Here is a 19,232-nt window from a genome sequence, read left to right as displayed (position 1 = left end):
CCAATACTTTTTCAAGTTCCTCCTACCACTCCATGGCCCTCCTTCCAACTCAGTGCCCATCTCTGTGGAGGTGGGTCTTCATCTTTGCCAGAGGACCTGTTCTGTTTCTGGGCTACGAGGTCTGGTCTGTCTCATCCCATTCTTGTCCAGTGGCTGCAGCTCCTTCTCCAACACCCAGATTGGCCATGAGCAACCCTTTCAGGCCTCCAGCCAAACTGCCAGAACCCAACAGTCTGTCCAGAGAAGGGGAAGCCTCTGTGTCCACGTGCCCCCGCCCCGTCCTTGTTTCTGGGAGGGAGAAGGGAGAGCCAGCTGTATTTAGCCTGAAGTTTGAGAAACCGGTGTGTCCAGCAGAGGCATCCCCAGCTTGACTTGGGGGCAGCCATTTTTCAGAAGGCCAGTTATTCCAAGCCCCCTGCTCACGGGTCAGCTGAAAGGGTGAAACTGCAGCCATTCAAAGAGTGCTCATTAAGCCCTTAGGTAGCTGTTAACTTTATACCTTAGCAGTGGGAGTCCAAGGAGAGCTGGTTATGAAGTACAGCGGTGCTGGGGGGATTACTGTGACAATTACTGGCATTCATGAATATATTTTATGATTGATTATAGTAAGCACGGTGTGTGAAGATGACCACACAACCTATCTTATCCATGGAGTTCTTTCATTTACTTACATCTACATTATTTATTCATTTGTTCGTGAATTCATTACTTCATCCAAAGCTCATCTTCCACCAAACCTAGTGCCAGACTCTGTTTTAGGGAAGAGGAGGTAAAATTGGGAGATCAAGAGATGAAATTGAACGTGCTGCCTGTCTCCCGAATGGTCTGTTGGCCAGTGGGGGACACAGCTGATGAATATATAATAGCAAAGTCTAAGAAATTGAGGCCTCTTTGGGAAACACTGGTGTGAGGAAGGGGTTGTTCTTGGAGAGATGATGTGACTCATTTGTGGATGTGTACACCAGGCCCAGTGTAGGTGGAGTAGCCTTTGCTGGCTGTCTTCAGACTCCTGAGCCTGATATGAGTGAAGGGAGCCTGGGGTAAGGCTCAGAAAGTAGCCCCTGCAAGACGTGGGACCACTCTGCCCTGTGTGACCTTCCAAAGGTGGTAGTACAGGTAGAGACCAGGAGCTTCCTCCTGGCTACAGAGCCCTCGTGCGTCTCACCCAGGCTCTGGCCGGAGTTGCAGGCCTCTCTCCAACCTGGTTACCTCCAGGGATGGCCTGGGACAGGCTTCCTGCTGGTCAGTTTCCTTTCTGTCAGTGAGGGCCACTTGGCGGCTTCCTGCAAGCCACAGGACATTCCTGTTTCCTGTTCATGGGATCAAGTCACTTAGAGGACTCCGCACCCATCAACCTACTTGGGACATCACTTAATTGCTGTGCTACAACTACAGGAAAGCCCCATCTTTTTCTTCTATGTCTGGGGCCCTTCTCGGGTCTGTCCCCTGGTAGAGGTAGCTGGGGTCCTTCCTCCATGCCCCATGCTTGAACCTCAGCCCCTGCAGCAGACTCCTCCCCAGCTGGCCTCTTGCTCTAGTCTTCTGCCCCTTGATTCCCCAGGAGCCCTTTGTCCCAGACCTCAGATTGAGTGTGCACCAGAGATACCTACAGGACTGAGGAGAACACAGGGTGCTGGGCCTCCTTCCCCAGAGTTTCTGCTGTAGCAGGTTGGGAGTAGATCCCAAAGATTTATATCTCCAGGAAGTGCACAGATGCTGCTACTGTATTGCTGGTTCCCACAACACAGTCCAAGAACCCACCAGTGTCGCAGATAGGCACATGAGTGATGGGCCTAGACTGTCAGGGTCCAGATGCTGCCTCTACCACTTCTGAACCATGTGACCTGACCTCTCTGTACTTGCTTCACCTGTAAAAGAGAAGTCATCATAACATTTCCCCCTTGGGGGGTCATAGTGAGTGTGGAATGAGCCAGGTAACTTATGTGGAATTGTGATTGGTGCATGAAGCATTCAGGAAATGTTTGTGTCCTAGGGCTACTGCAACAAAGAACCACAAATGGCTAACTTAAAACAACAATAATTTATTCTCGTACAGCTCTGGAAGCCAAAAATCTGAAATCGAGGTGTTGCAGTCTCTAGGGGAGAATTCATTTCTTACCTCTTCCGGCCTTGGTGGCTGCTGGTGTTCTTTGGCTTGTGGCTGTGTTACTCCAGTTTCTGCTTCCATGGTCATGTGCCTTCTCCCTTTGGTCTATCAGATGCCTCTCTGTGTGTCTTTATGAGGACACTTGTCATTGGATTTAAGCTCTATGCAGCTAATTTTGGACAATCTCCTTACTTTAAGCTCATTAATTAAAATTAGCTGAAACTTTACAAATAAGATGACATTCAGAGATCCCCAAGATTAAGATTTGAAATTTTTTTTCTTTTTTTCTTGAGATAGAGTCTCACTAGGTAATTCAGGCTGGCACTGAACTCATTAGGTAGCCAAGGCTGGCCTTGTATTTGCCTTAAGTGGAGGTTCTGATTATGTTACTCAGGATATCCCACCCCCAGGTTAATGCAGGAAATTTGCTTATGAAGTCACACTGGCGTATTATAGTATTGCAGCATATTCCAGTTTTGCTAATATGCCATCCCAGACCCTTGTCAGGAGCCCTTTTTCTATGTTAATTTTTCATATTCAGGTCCATAATTGATCTTTTCCACCCTCTAGTGAGAGAGGTTGTATCACCCCGTTTGGTAGGTGAGAAAAATGGTGGCCAGAGGGAAAATTATCCAGAAGCTACCTTTTATAGCAATTCTAGACAGTAGCTTACAGGGGAGAAAAGACGACTGATATCTTGGACAGTGATAGCAGCCACTGCCATGACTTGTTTTTTTAAATTTTATTTTAAATGTAGTAAAAATACAACAGCACAAGACAGAACAAAGCCAATTGAGACAATGCAGTGAAATTGGTACAGAACTTCACAGCAGGCTACTGGGATAGTAGTAATAGGTATTATGGTATATTACCTTATCTTCACAATAGTTGTTCAGTCAATTAGGTATAGCAAAATCAAACCAATAACAGAACATTGTAAAATCAGTTGAAGGAGAATATTGAATAGAGCAAAACCATCAATTACAAAACATAACAGTGAAAATAACCTTTGCCTTCAAACAGAACATAGAAGGAAATCCTCCTTACTTGCTATATTGCATAAGGTCATCCTCCCAAGAGATGCTCAGACCTCTGTCCCTAGTTGCTGATGGTGTGTGTGTGGGGGGGGAATGTTTGATTTTCAGCCCACACACTGGTAGGCTCACAGGAACAGCTGACTGGTTCTCCTGGCAGCGCCAGGGACGCTTACCAAGAGGGCGGGCAAATTGCCTTCTTGTGCAGCCGCCTGAGTCCCAACACGCCATGCTTTATTAAATGTACGCTTTTGCTGGCCTCTGCTCAGTGCTTCATGTCTCTTATCTCAAGTCACTCTCAGAACTCTCCCTTGTAGGTATGGTGGTGCACACCTACAACCCCAGCGCTTAGGAGGCTGAGGTAGGAGGGTTGCTAGGAGTTCAAGGCCAGACTAGACATAGTTAGACCCTGCCACAAAGAAAGCAAGCAAGAAAGAAAGAACCCAAAACAAAAAAAACAAACCAAAAAGCCTCTCTCCTGAAGTAGGGGTTATTATTCCTCTGTTATAGATGTAGATGCCAAGGTTCAAGAACTAAAGCACCTTGTGCAAAGTTGTACAGCTTTTAGTGGCACGGTTGGAGTTTGAACCCAGATCTGCCTGGCTCTTTCTGCACAATACCAGAAGAAACCTTCTCCACTCTCTGAAAAAAGTACCAGCTCAGCCATGATAAGAGTAGTGGCCCCAGGACTAGACCGTCCCACCAGCTGGTGAGAAATAGGAGCCGTAAGAGATGGTGGCCTCTTGCCGTCACTGCTACCAGGGAGGGGCTGAGTGTGGATGCTAGCAGCAATGGGGAGGCACAGTCAGGGCAGTGGGAACAGAGAGGCAGGTATGTCCTATGTCACTGGGGGCTGGGACAATCAGGGCACGCTTCCTAAGGAGGTCAGCCTGGGAGGTTGCTGGGAAATTTCTAGGAGGAACAGACAGGGACCCAGCATCTCACATCAGACCTGTGAGAGTTTAAAATTCCCGGTTCCGGGATTTGATTGCTGCTGCTGTTCATGGGACATGGGATGTAGCTACCTTGTGCTTAAATTTCATCTGTGACTTGGGAACAGGATGAGTGGGGCTGTTGTGAAGAATCCAGGGCTGCAATCAAGGGACCTGTGTAACTTCCCATATCCTGCGACAGCCGAGCCAGTGGAATCAGCGTCTCTGGGAAGAGGTCCCGGTATTGGCATCTTAAGAGCCCCCCCTAGGCGATTCTGCTGAGTAGCAGGGATAAGACGCATGGCTATGCCGGTGCAGCACTTGGTGCCCTGGACAGCATCAGGGCTCAGGACGCATGAGCTGTTGTTATTGCATTCTCCTGTACACCCATAAAACAGGCATTTATTGAGCATCAACCAGTTCAGGTTTTGGACCAAGAACCGGGTGTCAGCCGTATATGGCAGCTGCTCCTGTTTACTCAGGTACAGTTGCTAGCACTGCTGCCCAGGAAATGGGCTGATGGGACCAGTGCTTGTGAACACGTGACCCCAAATCAGACATTCTGGGGAGAAAAAGAAAATACAAAGCATGTGCCCTCCAGAGAAACTGAAGCCCCATGTATGGGAGATACCACAAAGATCTCAGCCTTTAAGAAGTAGCAAGAGAAGAGAGGGTAGCCCCAGACACTGCCTGCCTTTCAGTGTCCTCGCTTCCACACTCTCCAGGGGCTGGAGCACTTGTTTGATTTTAGCTGCAGGACTCTCTTCACTGAGAGTCCCGTATACTAAAAAAGTTACCTGGAATGCCTGGGTGTGAGTGTGCATGAGGTGGTGAGTGTGCAAATGTGTTAGCATGTGAGAAAGCATCCAGGAAGGAATGTATGAGTGCATGTGAGTAGATATATGTGTGTGACCTGTATGTGCGTGTGCGTGTGTGTGTATGTGTATGAGTTCCAGATGGACCTGGTGGAGGGGTGTGAGTCTGTGTGTCCATGAATGTTTGATTGTGCACATGAGCAAAAGCATCTGGGTGAGTGTGTGTGTTAGTGGGTGGGGTGTGCTAGTGTGCATGAGTGTGTTTGTGAGTACACATGCGAATGTGTGCAAGTGAACCTGTGTATATCTATGCCATGGCTGGTGGCTTCCTAGAAGCCTCTCCCTCCCATCCTGCTCTGGGAAATCCCCCTTGGGCCCCTCAGGTCCAGATGTCTACACGGATCCTTGCCTGGTCTGTGAGCTGGAGCCATGTGCCTTTGAATGTGAGCCTGGTGGTTTGCAGGAGCCAGGAGTTGTGGGAATCCCTTCCCGTAGGCCTCTGCGTGTCCCCACCTGGCACCATGTGTGCCCCTGGCGGACCCCTTTTCCTCCAAGCTGCTCCCATGTTTTCCTTGCACAGCCAGAGCAGAGCCCTCCAGAGCTGCCTGCCTGGTGTGTGTGTGTGTGTGTGTGTGTGTGAGATTCACTTGAGCTGATGTCATTCTCGGGAGTCGAGGACCTCATCACACTCAAAGGGTCTTTGTTCCCCACAGGGAAGAGGAAAGTCTGTAAAGCAGAGCAGTTGACCACAGAACTCTTCCCCGGTGTCCATGGCTACTCACACCCGCTCACACCTATGGCCTCTCTGTGTCACCTGGTGCGCGTGGTCCCTGCGAGTGGCTCAGAAGTTTGAGGAAGGGGTGAAAAGGGACCAAAGGCCCTCATTGGAGGGACCATACACTTTTGTGCTCAGCTACATCTCTTGCACTGAGGCTGACTTCTTCTAGGACCGAGGGGGTCACTGTGTGGTGTGTGTGTGTGGGGGGCACACTTGGTGAGGTCTCAGAGGGAGGGGCTCACATCTGTCTCTCTCCATCCAGGCTGACCCCCCAGGCCATTGCTCTCTGGCTCTCTATCCGATTCTTGCATTCGCTAATGGTCTGCAGACAGGGGTGCTGGTGAGGCTGAGCTGGGATGCGCCTGGCGCCCGGTTTGCACCAATCCAGTTAGGGAGGACCTGTACTACCACGTTAATGCTCCCTGCCCTGTGCTCGGCACGGTACTCCCTTTGTTGCCTGCCCTCCCGCAGGCTCTGAGGTGAGTGAGCTCCTATTGCAGCACAGCACACGGAGTAGGAGGTGAAGGGGCTTGACCAAGGTCATACAGCCAGTTAGTGGACTCGAGTCCAGGCATTTACCTGTGACTGTGGCCTGGGAGAGGGCCTTGGAATCACCAAAGCAGACTGCAGAAGACAGTGGTCCTGGAGAGCTAGACAGGAGGACTCTGCTAAGCAGCCAGGGCTGGAACCTTTCCACCATCTTGCCTATTCCTATTTGAATCCGAATTCCAATCATTCATCAACCTCATGGTCTGGGAACAGTAACTTCCTCAGAGCTCAGTTTTCAAACCTGTAAAGTGGGAATAACAGTATTATTTACATCGTGAGTCAAGTAGGAAGATGAATTGATCCGTGGCAAGTTCTTTGGGTGATACTTGGTGTCAAGCAATTCCTCTGCAAGGTTTTGCTGCAGATGCTATTATTGCCTGTCATTCAAATTTGCCATCTCTGGGCTGCAGACTGAGGATGGGTTGGCATAGTCCGAGCCCTGTGAAATCCTATGAGAGGATAGGGGACTGAGCACTGGAATGCAACCAGATGAGATTGTCAAGGAGGAAAGATGAGTGGGGCTCTGGGAACACACAGGTGGCATCTGCATGTGGGAGAGCCGCTGGGAAGTCCAGGAGCTGGAGGGCTGCAGTAAGCAGAGCCCAGCTTTTCATTCTCGGTGCTGGCTGCAGGAAGGGGAGCTTAGGCAGGCTGCTTCCTCCTCTGCACCTACCTGTGCCTTCTGGGAAAGGAGAGCGTGCCCTCTGCCCTGCTTCTCTCTTGGCAGAAGAAACAGGTGAGAAGATGCTTAGGAAACTAGAGAGAGTACTGGAAGGTGAAAACTTCTTCCGGTGCTATCTGGTTGCAGGCCAGGGAAACCCAGCCTTGGACCACAACTCTGAGCCCCCTCTCCCATCTTCTTCTTGGTTTGGGCAGATGCCTGAGAGAGACAACCAGAGGGACAACCAGCAAAAAGGAGGGAGCGAGAGACAGACGAGGGAGAGAGAGAGGCAGACAGACAGACACAGACAGAGAGCGAGCGCTCACACAGTAACTGCATTGAGCGGGAAAATTCCTATGCTATATATGAAAACCGGAAAGGGGAAGGAGGCGTTCTAAGCTTACATGTAGAAAAATGCTCTTCTGTAATTCAGAAAAATGGGGTCTTTGATTGTTGCCCAGCCAGGTCTCCTTTCTAAGTTGGTCCAGGATTTTCCCTGGCAGGGAAACAGTTCTTTTTCTAAGAAATGCTTCAAGTGGTAGGTTTTTCTAAGATCCTCTTGCTCTTTGCTGAATGCGGCGGATGCTGTGCGGCATGAAGTGTGCTGTGTTCTTGTCGCTGGGTAGGCGGTCAGGTAGCACCAGGAGCCCTTGGCTCTCTGGCTTGGGTGGAGCCGAGTTTTCCCACTGGCCTCGAGCTGTAACATGGTGGTTCTAGGCACTGTGCCCCCTGCCCTTGACCAGCCTGCACTCTGCAGAGACCCAGAAGCCCGTGGGGAGAGCTAGGTTTGTCCCTCCCTGTTGGAGTCATTCCTTCCAGGCCTGAAGCCTGTGAGCTGAGGGACAGGCCATCAAGATGACCAGAAAAACTGGAACGCAGGTGAGAGATGAAGAAGATGCGAAATTACAGGCTCTCAGACCAGGCGAGGGCCTTGGGAAAACACAATCTCAGACTCTAGCTTTATAGATATGGGACCCGAGGCTTAGAGACAAGGGATTGCTGAGACCATATGCCAAGCGGGTGGCAGGGTCCCTTCCACACTGTACAACATCTGAAACAGCATGATGAGGAAGTAGGGGCTCCTTGTGTGTGGTCCCTGAAAACCAAAGCTAGGCCCACCCAGGCAGGTGGGAAGACAGGAAAACTGGCCTAGGCTCAGCTTGAGAAAGAACCCAGCTATGGGGTCAGGAGGCCACGAGTGGGCTCCCAGCAGTGGAGATGTTCGAGCAGAGATCAGATGTCTTGATGGGTGTACCACGGAGGAGATTTCCTCCCCACAGGGCAAGACACGTTCTTTGCTGCACAGCCCATAGCTTGCTGAACTTCCAGTGTGTGAGAAGGAAGGGACAAAGCCACATGCCAGGAGGCTGCATTTCGGCTCACCTGGAGTTCTCAGTAGTCAAAGGAAGAGCAAGGAACAGCCCTGAGAAGATGCCAGCATTTCCTTACCCCCGGGTGAAAAGGGCAAAGGGAGGGGCATTCGTAGCTCACGCTGCACAGGCAGACAGGGATTTCCTTGGGGAGGGGAGTGGGTGCCTGCAGGGAATTCCAGGCCAGAGGCCCTCTGCGTGAGTACAGAACAGTCACCCCCACCTTACTTGACACACCCTCAGCCTGCCAGCTGCAGTCCCTGGTCTTTGGACTCTGGGTCTGGCTCTCCCTAAAAGGGTGCTTGCTACGTATGGATGGGAGGAGGAGCCCCATACAGGAGCGCCCTTTTCAGGCAACAGGTGTGGGGCTGGAAAACGGGATGGGAGGGAGACCTGTGGGTTCCAGGCTTGGCTTAGCCACGGTCCACTTGCATGGCCTCAGCGCTGCTCTTTGGGGTCCCTTCCTGACCGCTGACCGTGACTGTGATTGGGTTCCGGGTTCCTCCCTGCACTCCGGGTCTCCAGGCGAGGCTTTCTCGCGGATAGTGAAGGCGCAGGTGTCCGTGCGGCCGCTAGGGGCCGTCGCCGTGCGGTCGGTGGCTGGGCGTCCTCACCCTTTCGCCGGCTGGGTCGGGGCTTGGTAGCCCGGGTTGACCCGCAGCCCAGGAACGCGCCTCCGTCTCTTCGGACCTTAAATGCTTAGCAGCGCGAGCGCTGGGCTGAGGTCCCAGATGGTCACCCGTGGGATGGAGTTTGCAGTCGGAAACAGTTCCCTAGGGAGGCAGGGAGCCCAAGCCCAAGCCAGGCCCTGGCACTGAATCCGGACCCCCAGAGGGAAAGGTTTACCAACCCCATTGCACAGAAGAGGAAACCGAGGCAGGCTTGAAAAGGCGGGGCACCAGATGTCCCGGAGGCAGAGGCAGAGTGGAGGAGGAAAAACAGGTCCCTTTCTTCACCTCGTCGGCCACGTCGTCGTCGTTGTAATCCCTGAGGGAGGAAAACTGAGCCCTGTGCTGTTTGTTTCCTCATCGCTAGGATTTGTCCCTGGTTTCCATAGAAACTGGCTTGGACCCCAGGGAACAAAGTCACACCCTGCGGTGACTGCTCAGAGTTTCCTCTGTCTGGTCCACCTCTAAGACTGAGCCTGTGTGTCTTCCCTGAGTCCAGGGGAGGGGCCACCCTCGAACTGTGCTGAGAGTTTGAGCCCAGGATTCCAGAAGGTTGGGAAGCCCACGTGGTGACACTCAGCCCCTTTGCTTCAGACCAGGCTGCTGCCTGCCTGCTTTATAGGGTGAAGAAGACTCCGGTACCGGGTGCACCTAAGCCAGCCTGAACAGCCTCAGCCCGTGAGAAGGTGGAGAAGGGTAATATCACCAAAGGAACAACACGAGCCAAGGCAAAGCTAGAGGAAGGGGAGACGGGACAAAGTAGCTGGAATGAAATTTTGGCTTGGTGCTGAATGCACGGGAGAGCTATGGATGGCTCTGGAGCCTGTGAGTGGCATGGCTGCTCCCCCTCACCTGCGGGGTAAGCTTCTTGATAACACACAGGTCAGGTTCATCTCTGTATCTCCAGGCCTGCACAAGGCACAGTGTTAAGCATTATGAAATTCATGAATTGGCAAAGTTGGGGGAAAAAGAACCTCCTTGGAAGTGAAGCTATCATTATGCATTAGTGAGGTGAAAAAACACGACTGAGGTCAGCTTGAGTGCCAGGAGGTGTCTGAAGGCCGTGAGCATACATGAAAATACCGTAGTAGACAGGGCTCTGAGAGGCCATCTGTCTAACCCTGTGCAGGTGGGTAACTGCGATCTGAGGAAGAAGAGGATTTACCATTGTCCCATCTGCCTCCAGGGGGCTCCCTGGGAACCAGGAGGGAGCTTGGCTCCCCAGTTGAGGAATGAGTGTACTTGAGGTCACTGTTGGATGTGGGACTTCACTGACCCTCACCAGGGCCCCTGACTCCATGCCTGGAGCTCAGCTCAGCCAGGGGATACAGCCTGAGCACTGGCTCAGGCCAGAGCGGGGTGGGAGGGACCCAGAAGTGACACTTCAGGAGCTCCCAAGACCTGGAGCCTCTGTGATAGATCATGCATGGCCACAGAGTCGGGCAGGAGGCACAGACCAGCTGGTGGGAAATGCAGAATTCCACAGAGGAGGTGATGGGGCTGAAGCTGGGCCCTGGGAAGTGGGAAACAGTTTGGAGTGGGGGAAGCTTAGAGATGCAAAAGAATGAAACCCACTGGTGTACTTTGAGTTTTCTGGTCTGACAATTGTGCAGGAAACAGCAGGATCGTGAAGAAGGTGAAGGGAAAGGTAGCCCGCTCATCCTAAACAGCGTGCTAAGCATTTTGGAAATACTGGTTTATTTGAGCTGTAAAGCTGTCCTGTGAGACAGGAATTACATAATCTGGGATGTTGGGGCCTCTTCTGTGGATCCTGTGATCAGAGATTTCCATGAAAGCCTGCAACCCGCCCCCGTCCTCCCCCTCCAGGCCAGTGGGGTGTCTTCCCCCGCCAGCTGTGTCTTCCCCTCGCCCTTCCTCCTAGCACGGAGCCATCCCAGGACAACCCATACACCAAGTTGCTGGGCCTGTTTCTCTTGGCTCCCTGGCTTCTCCTCTTCTCCCTAGTGGTCGCTGAGCAGGTGGCGCTTCTGCTGGTGGCCAAGGAGAAATGAGCCAGGGAGCACAGCACAGCCTCACATGTGGGTCAGTCTAGGTCAGAGGTGGCCACCACATCATACTGTGAGATGATGCCTGTGGAGGGAAGCAGGGGTTGCTGGGAGCAGGGATGGCTGAGGGTTTTTTCCTAGATTTTTTTCCTTTTAAATTTTGTAGCTTGGCTTCCTCTGTGGCTGAGTTGGTGCTGTCATCTGCAAACTTTTTCTTCCTCACATATCAGAGGACAAAACGATGAGAAAGACTTTGGAGACTTGCTGTTTGGAGTTTTGCTGAGTTTAATACCTTTAAATCTAATCAAGAACCAATCACTACAAATCATCAGGCACTTGCATTTCTCGACATCATCTAGTTTGCTGTCCGCATGGGATGTGCATAGGAGGTCCCCACATCACCAGGATGTCATTTGCCCATAGGCTGCATGCATGATGAAGGTTGGAGGCTGGATCTGAAGCTGGCTGTGACCAAACTAAAGATACTGTCCTCTGCCACCTGCCCGTGGCCTTTTTCTAGCTGGCCCAGCAATGGCCAATACCTGGAAGAATCTGGGGCAGCCAGTGGTCATGGGAGGGGACCTTCTCTGAGCCTTATGATTCTGAGTCTGTGATTCCGGCTCTGCTGTTGCACCTACTGCTGCCTGGCTTGGTCTCCTGGTCATGGATCTTTCTCCTGTCATTTTCTCTGTCTATGAAACAAAGTGGTTGAATAGTTAAAAAGTGGAGCCTTTGGGATAGGAACATCCAGAATGTGGAAGTCCATGTGTGCTGGCCCTGCGTAACCTGGGCAGGTTTAAACAACCTGCAGAGTGGGAGCCTCTTGGTCCCTTTCCATGTGTCCCCAGCACTCCAACCTGACCCTCAAGCTCCCAGGGCCACACTTGAGAACAAGCCATTGGACGTGAGCCTCCGGCCCAACTGCCACGACAGACATGGGAATTCTCCCAACCCTGGAGCATCCCACTGGAAAGGTACTGCCCCTACCACCCTCACCAGGACAGAGAAGAAGACTGTCTCCTGAATTAAAGTAAGAAGGAAGCAAAGCGCTCAGCAGGACACTTGCACTTGGTTTTGTTTTTAATCTGTGAACTGTGGGGGGGTGGGGGGAAGATGCTTGCTTTTTCTTTTCCTTCTTTGTGCTTTCTTTTTGCACATGATGTGTAATTTTGAGTGAAAGCAAGATGAGTAGGAATTTAAATTTCTAGGAGCAAATAAAAAGAGCCTAAAATATGTAATGTCTCTATGTTTCATGCTGTGTACGTGATGTAATATTTAAAAAGGATAAGAAAACACTCAGTAAAAAGAAAATCTCCAGTACTTCAGCCACTAGCTCCCTTCCTTGGTCTGTTGTGCATCTTTCTAGAGGTATTCTAATACAGTCTGCTAGTGATATATCGATTAATGATGGAAGGGTTCTGGGAAGTATATTCCCAGTTGATTTCATCATCATCATCACAGTATATTCCTAGTTGAGTACACCATAGACTTTGCTTAAACTAAGACAGCTGTCATGTCATTTAGCAACATATTCTTACGTCCTCACCCAGACCAGGTGCTGTCGTATAGTGCATGACTATATATTCTCATATTCATTTGTTTAACATACTAATCCGTTTCCAACTGATCACAATCTATTCTGCACTCTATTTTTTTCTATTTTTATCTTTTTTTGCAGACATAGTATTGAGGACCTAAACCCAGGGGTGCTCTACCACTGGGCTTTATCCTCAGCTCTTTAGATTTTTCTTTTCTGAAGTGATGTCAGTAAGGTTCTCTGGTGGGACTCTAACTTACCATCCTCCTGCCTCAGTCTCCTTGAGTGCTGGGATTTGCTTTTACATAATACGTCTTGCCGATTGCTTCATATTAGAACTCGAAGAACCATGTCTTTTGAAAGGCTTCTTTGAGATTCATTGTATTACTGGGTTATGACTTATTACTTAGCTCTTCCCAAAGATAAACATTTAGGTAGATTTTAAACAATGCTGCAATGAGTGTTCTTGTATGATGTGTTATATTTTGCTTATTTAACTTTCTTTAAAAATCATGGAAGAATAGCTGCTTGGTAATGAGCACATGTGCATTCGAATTTTGATGAATATCAGGTTACCTCCCACAGTGTGATACCAATTTGTGTTCCTCCCACGAGCAGTACAGGAGAGGGCTTCATGTTGACTCAGCCTCTTGCTAACATAGCATATTACCCAACATTCTGATCTTGGCCAGCCTTACAGGGAAAGTGGTATCTCTTTGTAACCTTAACTTGTATTTCTCTCATTAAAGAGTAGGGTCAAATCTTTCATATATGTATATCCGCTTTTATTTGTGGTAGAATTGCCAACTCTTTGCCCATTTTCCCACTGAGTTATTTTCTTGTTTATTTATTTGCTTGGCATGTTTAGGGAAATGATTTTGTTGTCTACTATTTTGTCTGGTATTCTCAGCTTTTGGTTTTTGTGTGACATTTTGGATGTTGTGGTTTTTCTTTTTTCTTTTCTATACAGAACTTTGTCCCAGGTAGTCAGATTTAATCAGATTTATAAATCTTTTAACTTATGCTTTCTAGGGTTTGAGTGTTAAACCAACTTACTTTAAATTAATTTCTGGTTTAAATTTGCATTCGATTGAAAATCAAATTTGAGTCCATGGCGAATAGATACTTTGCCTATATTAACTTCAGTATAGTGTTTTACAAAATGAGGGAATTGGGTTTTTTACTCATTTATTCATCCACCCATCCACCCATCCATCCATCCATCCATCCATCCATCCATCCATTAGTTTGTTCTTTACTCATTCATTTATTTGCACCCGTCTGGATACTAGGAACACAGAGGCGAATGGTGGAACCTTGACCTCGTTGTCCAATGGACAGAGAGGTGAGGGGCCCAGCAGTGACATTTGGTGTACTGGGGGCTGTGATGGAGGGGTCCAGCGTGCATCCAGGGAGCTTCTAATGCGTTCCAGGGAGCACTGAGGATGGGGATGGGAGGTGGAACAAGGGATTTCCAGGGAGGTAAGATTTGGACGGAGTCTTGAATGACTGGCAGGAGTTATTCAAACAAAATACCTGGGATGGGGCGGGGAGACATCAGAGGCGAGAGCATTCTTAGTAAGGCAGGAAGTGTGAGGCAGCTTGGGGCCAGCTGGCGACTGTGTCAGGCATTCTGGGGGTAAAGAGCTTGCCAGCTCCAGACCATAAAGGACCTCTCAAGCCAGGTGGTAGCCGCTCTATCCCACGGGTTCTAAATAGCTACAGAAGCCTTCTAACAGAACACTGGTGTGTACAGATTTGCTTTTTTTGGTGGAGAATAGAGTAATTATTTTCAGTTGTTTTGAAATGTTTTCCATGAAATTTGTTATACGGAATAGTACAATAAATGCTTCTTTGGAATGTCACCTAGTTTTAAAAGTGAATATTATCTGTATAGTCAAAACTCCTCCCAGAGCCTCTCTGAAAGGTAACTCTCTATGTCCCCTAAGTGCTGGTGAGAATACATGGCTAAGGGGTGTGTACACAGCCCAGTCTTCTCAGAAAGCAGTCTAGCAGCATGCAATGCCATGCCAGGGGCACACATGTGTACCACCCAATCCATAGTCCGCCTGCCCAAGGTAACCCACGGCGGGATTATTGCCTGCACAGGTGAGATGGTAAGGAAGTCCATAGCAATTCTGTTGGTACCAGTGATGGAAACCTCACTCTCCATCACCTGAAGAGTGAATCATCCCATTGTGGCGGTTTATACCATAGAAGGCTACTGTGAGATTGAAAGCCCAGAGCCGTGTGTGTTAACGAGGATAAATCTACAAAACAATGTTGAGTGAAACAGAATCACAAAGCAAAAGCATCACACCACCATTCCTGAGGTGTGAAAATATGCACAGGGGTTTTTCATTCTTTTAGAGACACATAGTTGTTCAGTAAACACACAAATGCATCAGAAGGATAAGCACCCGGGTCCCAAGAGTAGCTGTGAGGGATGTGGGCCAAGGATGTGGACTGCCGCTCACAGGAGTATGGGCTGAGGGGTATTTTCTATCTTAAGTGGAGTGGGGCCCATGCTTGTTTCTCTTGTTATTCTTTAAAATATTTTAATAACAACTATCCCAATATTTTCTGATCATGTTGACATGTAATTGATATAAAAATTATGTAATAAGGAGAGAAGGAAGGATGGAAGGGAGTGGAGGGGAATGGGAAAAAAGAAAAATCAAAATATACCATGTCCAGGTACAAATTCCCTGTGATCATTATGTCTATAGCTAGATGGTACCAATAAACGTAATAAAAATTATTAATGGGGTGTTTCACATTCCTTTTTCCAAATTGTCTTTGAAAACTTGGGTTTTCTTTTACATTCATGACACATCTCAGTTGGAAAGACCCATATTTCAAGGGCCCAGTAGCCATAGGTGGCCAGTAGCTATTGGACACTGAACATCTCAGGTGAAGGTCACGTCTGTGTTTCCTTCCTGAACATTAAATTCTCATGATGATGATAAGGAAAAGAATGAGAGTAATAATAACAACCATTTTTTCTGAGTATTTTTAAGTCTTAGTACTTCATGTGATCTCATTTAATCCTCACAGCAACCTAATGGGTTACTTGTGATAAGATACACATAAAATTTGTCATTTCAATCATTTTAAGTGCCTCATATTCTTCTTCTTCTTCTTCTTTTTTTTTTCTTTTCTTTTTTTTTTTTTTGTCTTTTTCATTTTTATCGGTACCAAGGATCGAACTCACGACTGCCTGCTTGCAAGGCAGGCGCTTATGCCGCTGAGCTAAATCCCCAGCCCCTACCTCATATTATTCTTTATATTATTTTTGTACAGCCAAAAGATCTCGTGATAATTGTGTTTGTGTCTGTTGTCCTGGCTGCACAGGGCTCATCTGCTCCTTTGTGGGACCTGCCTTCCTGTCTCACTGCTGGTACCCAGACATCAGCTCGGCTGTGTTCGCATGTCACTGCAAGCTGGACTGCAGCCTTTGTTAGGGACACTGTCCAGGGTCTTTTTCAGGCCACTGTGATGGGGCTCTATCAGTCCCCCTCCCTCCATGATGTGTGGGGTTTAAGGGTACAGAGGTGCAGGCTCTGGTCTGAATCCCGTGTGGAATTTACCTTGTTAACCTAAACCTCAGTTTTCTCCAAAGGGAAATGGGAACAACAGTACTTCACCTCATTGGGCTGTGGTGAGGATTAAGTGAGCTAAAGTATGTGAAAAGCTTGGAAAAGTGCCCAGGCCAGTGAAGAAGAGGAGCTGGTGGAAGAGAAGGAGGAGGAGAAGAAAGAGAAGGGAGACAACAGCGATAATGAAACATTTTGACAATGATGCAAATTTCAGTTTTCCTGATGTCTGAGGGCATTTCACTGTGTCCTTGCTGTTTCTGCCCTGCACGCTGAGGCATTTAGACAATAGATCTCATTAAAAATAAACCAGAAGGAACCTATCCAGTTTTATAGCAGGGAAAGAAGTCACCAAACTAACAGAGGAACATTAATATTCTAGAATTATTCCAGGAATGATCTGTAAACATTTTCCTAACTGTGGATCGTGATCCATTAGTGGGAAATGAAGTAATTCAGTGGGTCATTCCAACAGTGTTTATTAAAATACAGGAGAAGAATGTAATGAAATGCAAGGGAAAGTGTCCCAGGGTGTTCTGGGTATTAAAAGTCAATATGGTGTTTTATGACACATTTGTTCCAGTGTCACAGATACATATTTATCTACACATGTGCATATTGCATTGCATTGTAAATGAGTTTCATATTGGGGTTTTTTGCCAAAAAAAGTTTGAAAACAGCAAATTAGAAACTGCAGTTTCAGTAGGTCCCTGAGAGACCCTGTTTCCCTTATGACTGTTTGTCCCCATTTAGAAGCTGGGTAGTCTGAAGTGTGCGCTCTCTCTCTCTCTTCCTGCAGACTCAACCTCCCAAGGCCATCTGGACCTCACACAGCTCATCGGCGTCCCACTGCCCTCCTCTGTGTCCTTTGTCACTGGCTATGGTGGCTTCCCAGCTTACAGCTTCGAGCCTGGAGCCAATGTCGGCCGGCCAGCTAGGACCCTCATCCCACCCACCTTCTTCAGGGACTTCGCCATCAGTGTCTTGGCCAAGCCCAGCAGCCCCCAAGGCGGGGTGCTTTTTGCCATTACGGATGCCTTTCAGAAGGTCATTCACCTGGGCCTCCGGCTCTCGGGAGTGGAGGACGGTCACCAGCGGATCATCCTCTACTACACAGAGCCCGGCTCTCATGTGTCCCACGAGGCTGCTGTTTTCTCAGTGCCCGTGATGACCAACAGGTGGAACCACTTTACAGTGATCATCCAAGGGGAGGAAGTGACCCTCCTCGTGGATTGCGAGGAGCACAGCCATGTCCTCTTCCAGCGGTCCTCCGGCCCTTTGGCTTTCGGGCCCAGCACAGGAATCTTCGTGGGCAGCGCGGGCGCCACGGGGCTGGACAGATTCACTGTGAGTTCAGGTCCACTCCCAGCAGATCAGAGAAGCCAGTGGACATGGAGTCTCAGTGCACTAAATACCAGCAACTATTATTGCCTTTGTTTTATTCTGATGTCCCTGAAAAGGCACGCGGTTTTGGTGGGACAAGCACTGTATGTGGAACTCAAGACACCTGGGTTCCAGTGCTCCATTTTTAATTACTCTGCTGATTTAGACAGAGAATGGATTCTCTGACTCCCTCTGCTTTCCTATCTAAGCATAAAGATAAGAAAACCTACACTATAGACTCAGAGTCAACTGAGATATGTGAAAATACTACACAGTTCAGGCTGTGGTTTTGAAAGAGTAAGGTTCATTGTGTCCTTAAGTGATTTTCTCTTTGGATATGGGTGCACTTAAGTAATTTCAACTCAGGTAGACAAATCTATAATACTGGGGTAGAGGTAACTTCTCTCCTTTTGAACAATGTGCCCTAAACAAAACGTCAGAACACTGATTTCATTATCAGAATGGGCTTTTGTGACTGAGTCATTCTAAAGAAAACCGCTGAGTTACTACAGACATTCGTTGGTCAGCACTATTCGCTGATCAGTCCCCACTGGTGGACCTGGCAGCCCACGCTGCGGGCCAGAGTGTGTGTTTGTCTGTAGAGCGGTGGAAGGTGCTGGAGCATGCTTAGTACTTAGGGTCCAGCTGGTATCTCAGGAATTGGTGGGAGTGGGGGCAGAAAGGCTGCTGCAGCTCTTTCTGGGAGAGGGTGCTGTGCATTTCTGCATGAGCTGCTGACCTGGTGGGCCTTGGGGACAGTTAGGAGGCTGCCATGGCGGTCGTCACAGTGCCCTGCAAGCACCTTTCTGGCTAAGGGGGCTCCTTTCATAATGTTCCTGTTCTGGAGATTCCCCAGAAGAGGGAGTGTATTTCCTGTCTCACCTCCCACCTGCCCTTTCATTTGTTCTCTGTCACAGAGCCCTTGTCCCCAGGCATTTGCACTGCAGATGTATGCCCATGGCTCCTCTTCCTTCTGCTTTTCCCTAGGGTTCCATACAGCAGCTGATCATCCACCCTGACCCCAGGACTCCGGAGGAGCTATGTGAAGCCCAGGAGTCCTCGGTGAGCTCCCTGCCCCCCACAGTGGCCTTGCCGCGCCAGCAGCCACCAGCCAGGGAAGGGCTGGGTGCCCAGCAAGTCTTCCTCCTCCACGTCGTGGAGTCTGTCAACCCTCTCATCTTGGCCACCGCTGGCTCAAAGCCTATTGGGGCTTTTGGCATTTTTCACTTTTTTAAAGAGCTTCAGCTGACTCTCTGGTGGAGGGGTTGTGTGCCTTATAAGGTGTTAGGCTCCTCCGTGGCAGTCAATGGCCTGGTTTCCAGCCTTCCTGCCAAGAAGGGTGTCAGAATTCTAAAATCAGAGTTAGAACGCTAAGCTATTCTGGGTGTAAATTCCTATAAAAATGAACCTAAATTTAAGTTTGTTTTATGCCTGGCAAGTGAATGAGTTCTCAGACTGGAGGAGGGGCAGGCAGGGAAAGATGGCTCTCTCCCTCCTTCATCTTCCCTTGAGGATTTACTGCATGCCCTGTAGGTGACAGCCCTGGGTGGCTGCTGGAGATAAATGGATAAACCGGAAACTGCCCTCGTCCTCTAGCTACTCGAACACACTTCCTTACCCAAATGCAGGGACAGAGCTGAGTGACTGAAACTCCAGGAGGCCCTCAGGCCCAGCTCAGCAGGCCAGGGAGCAGAACGGAAAGGAAGGGCTCGAGCAGGTCATGTCTGGAAGGCCTTCCGGGCAGACGGGGAGCACAATGCCAAAGTCGGAAGCAAAAGCATTTCCCTGTTGTTTTT

General features: G+C 49.1%; 1 protein-coding gene across 2 annotated transcripts in view; it reads left to right on the top strand.

Moving 5' to 3' along the window:
* Positions 1-19,232, top strand: part of Col15a1 (collagen type XV alpha 1 chain) — a 104,065-nt gene that overhangs the window by 17,583 nt on the left and 67,250 nt on the right. For both annotated transcript variants that reach the window (XM_013153450.3, XM_003470723.5), the window contains exons 3-4: positions 16,853-17,400; positions 18,424-18,498. In XM_013153450.3, coding sequence (XP_013008904.1) covers positions 16,853-17,400; positions 18,424-18,498 — 623 coding nt within the window. The remainder of the gene's footprint in view (positions 1-16,852; positions 17,401-18,423; positions 18,499-19,232) is intronic.

This window comes from Cavia porcellus, unplaced genomic scaffold (assembly GCF_034190915.1).
Source record: "Cavia porcellus strain 051 isolate PalLab524CR breed Dunkin Hartley unplaced genomic scaffold, mCavPor4.1 scaffold_1, whole genome shotgun sequence".
Classification (NCBI taxonomy): Eukaryota; Metazoa; Chordata; class Mammalia; order Rodentia; family Caviidae; genus Cavia; species Cavia porcellus.
The sequence above is the reverse complement of the archived record's forward strand: the minus strand, read 5'-3'. Positions and strand labels throughout refer to the sequence as shown.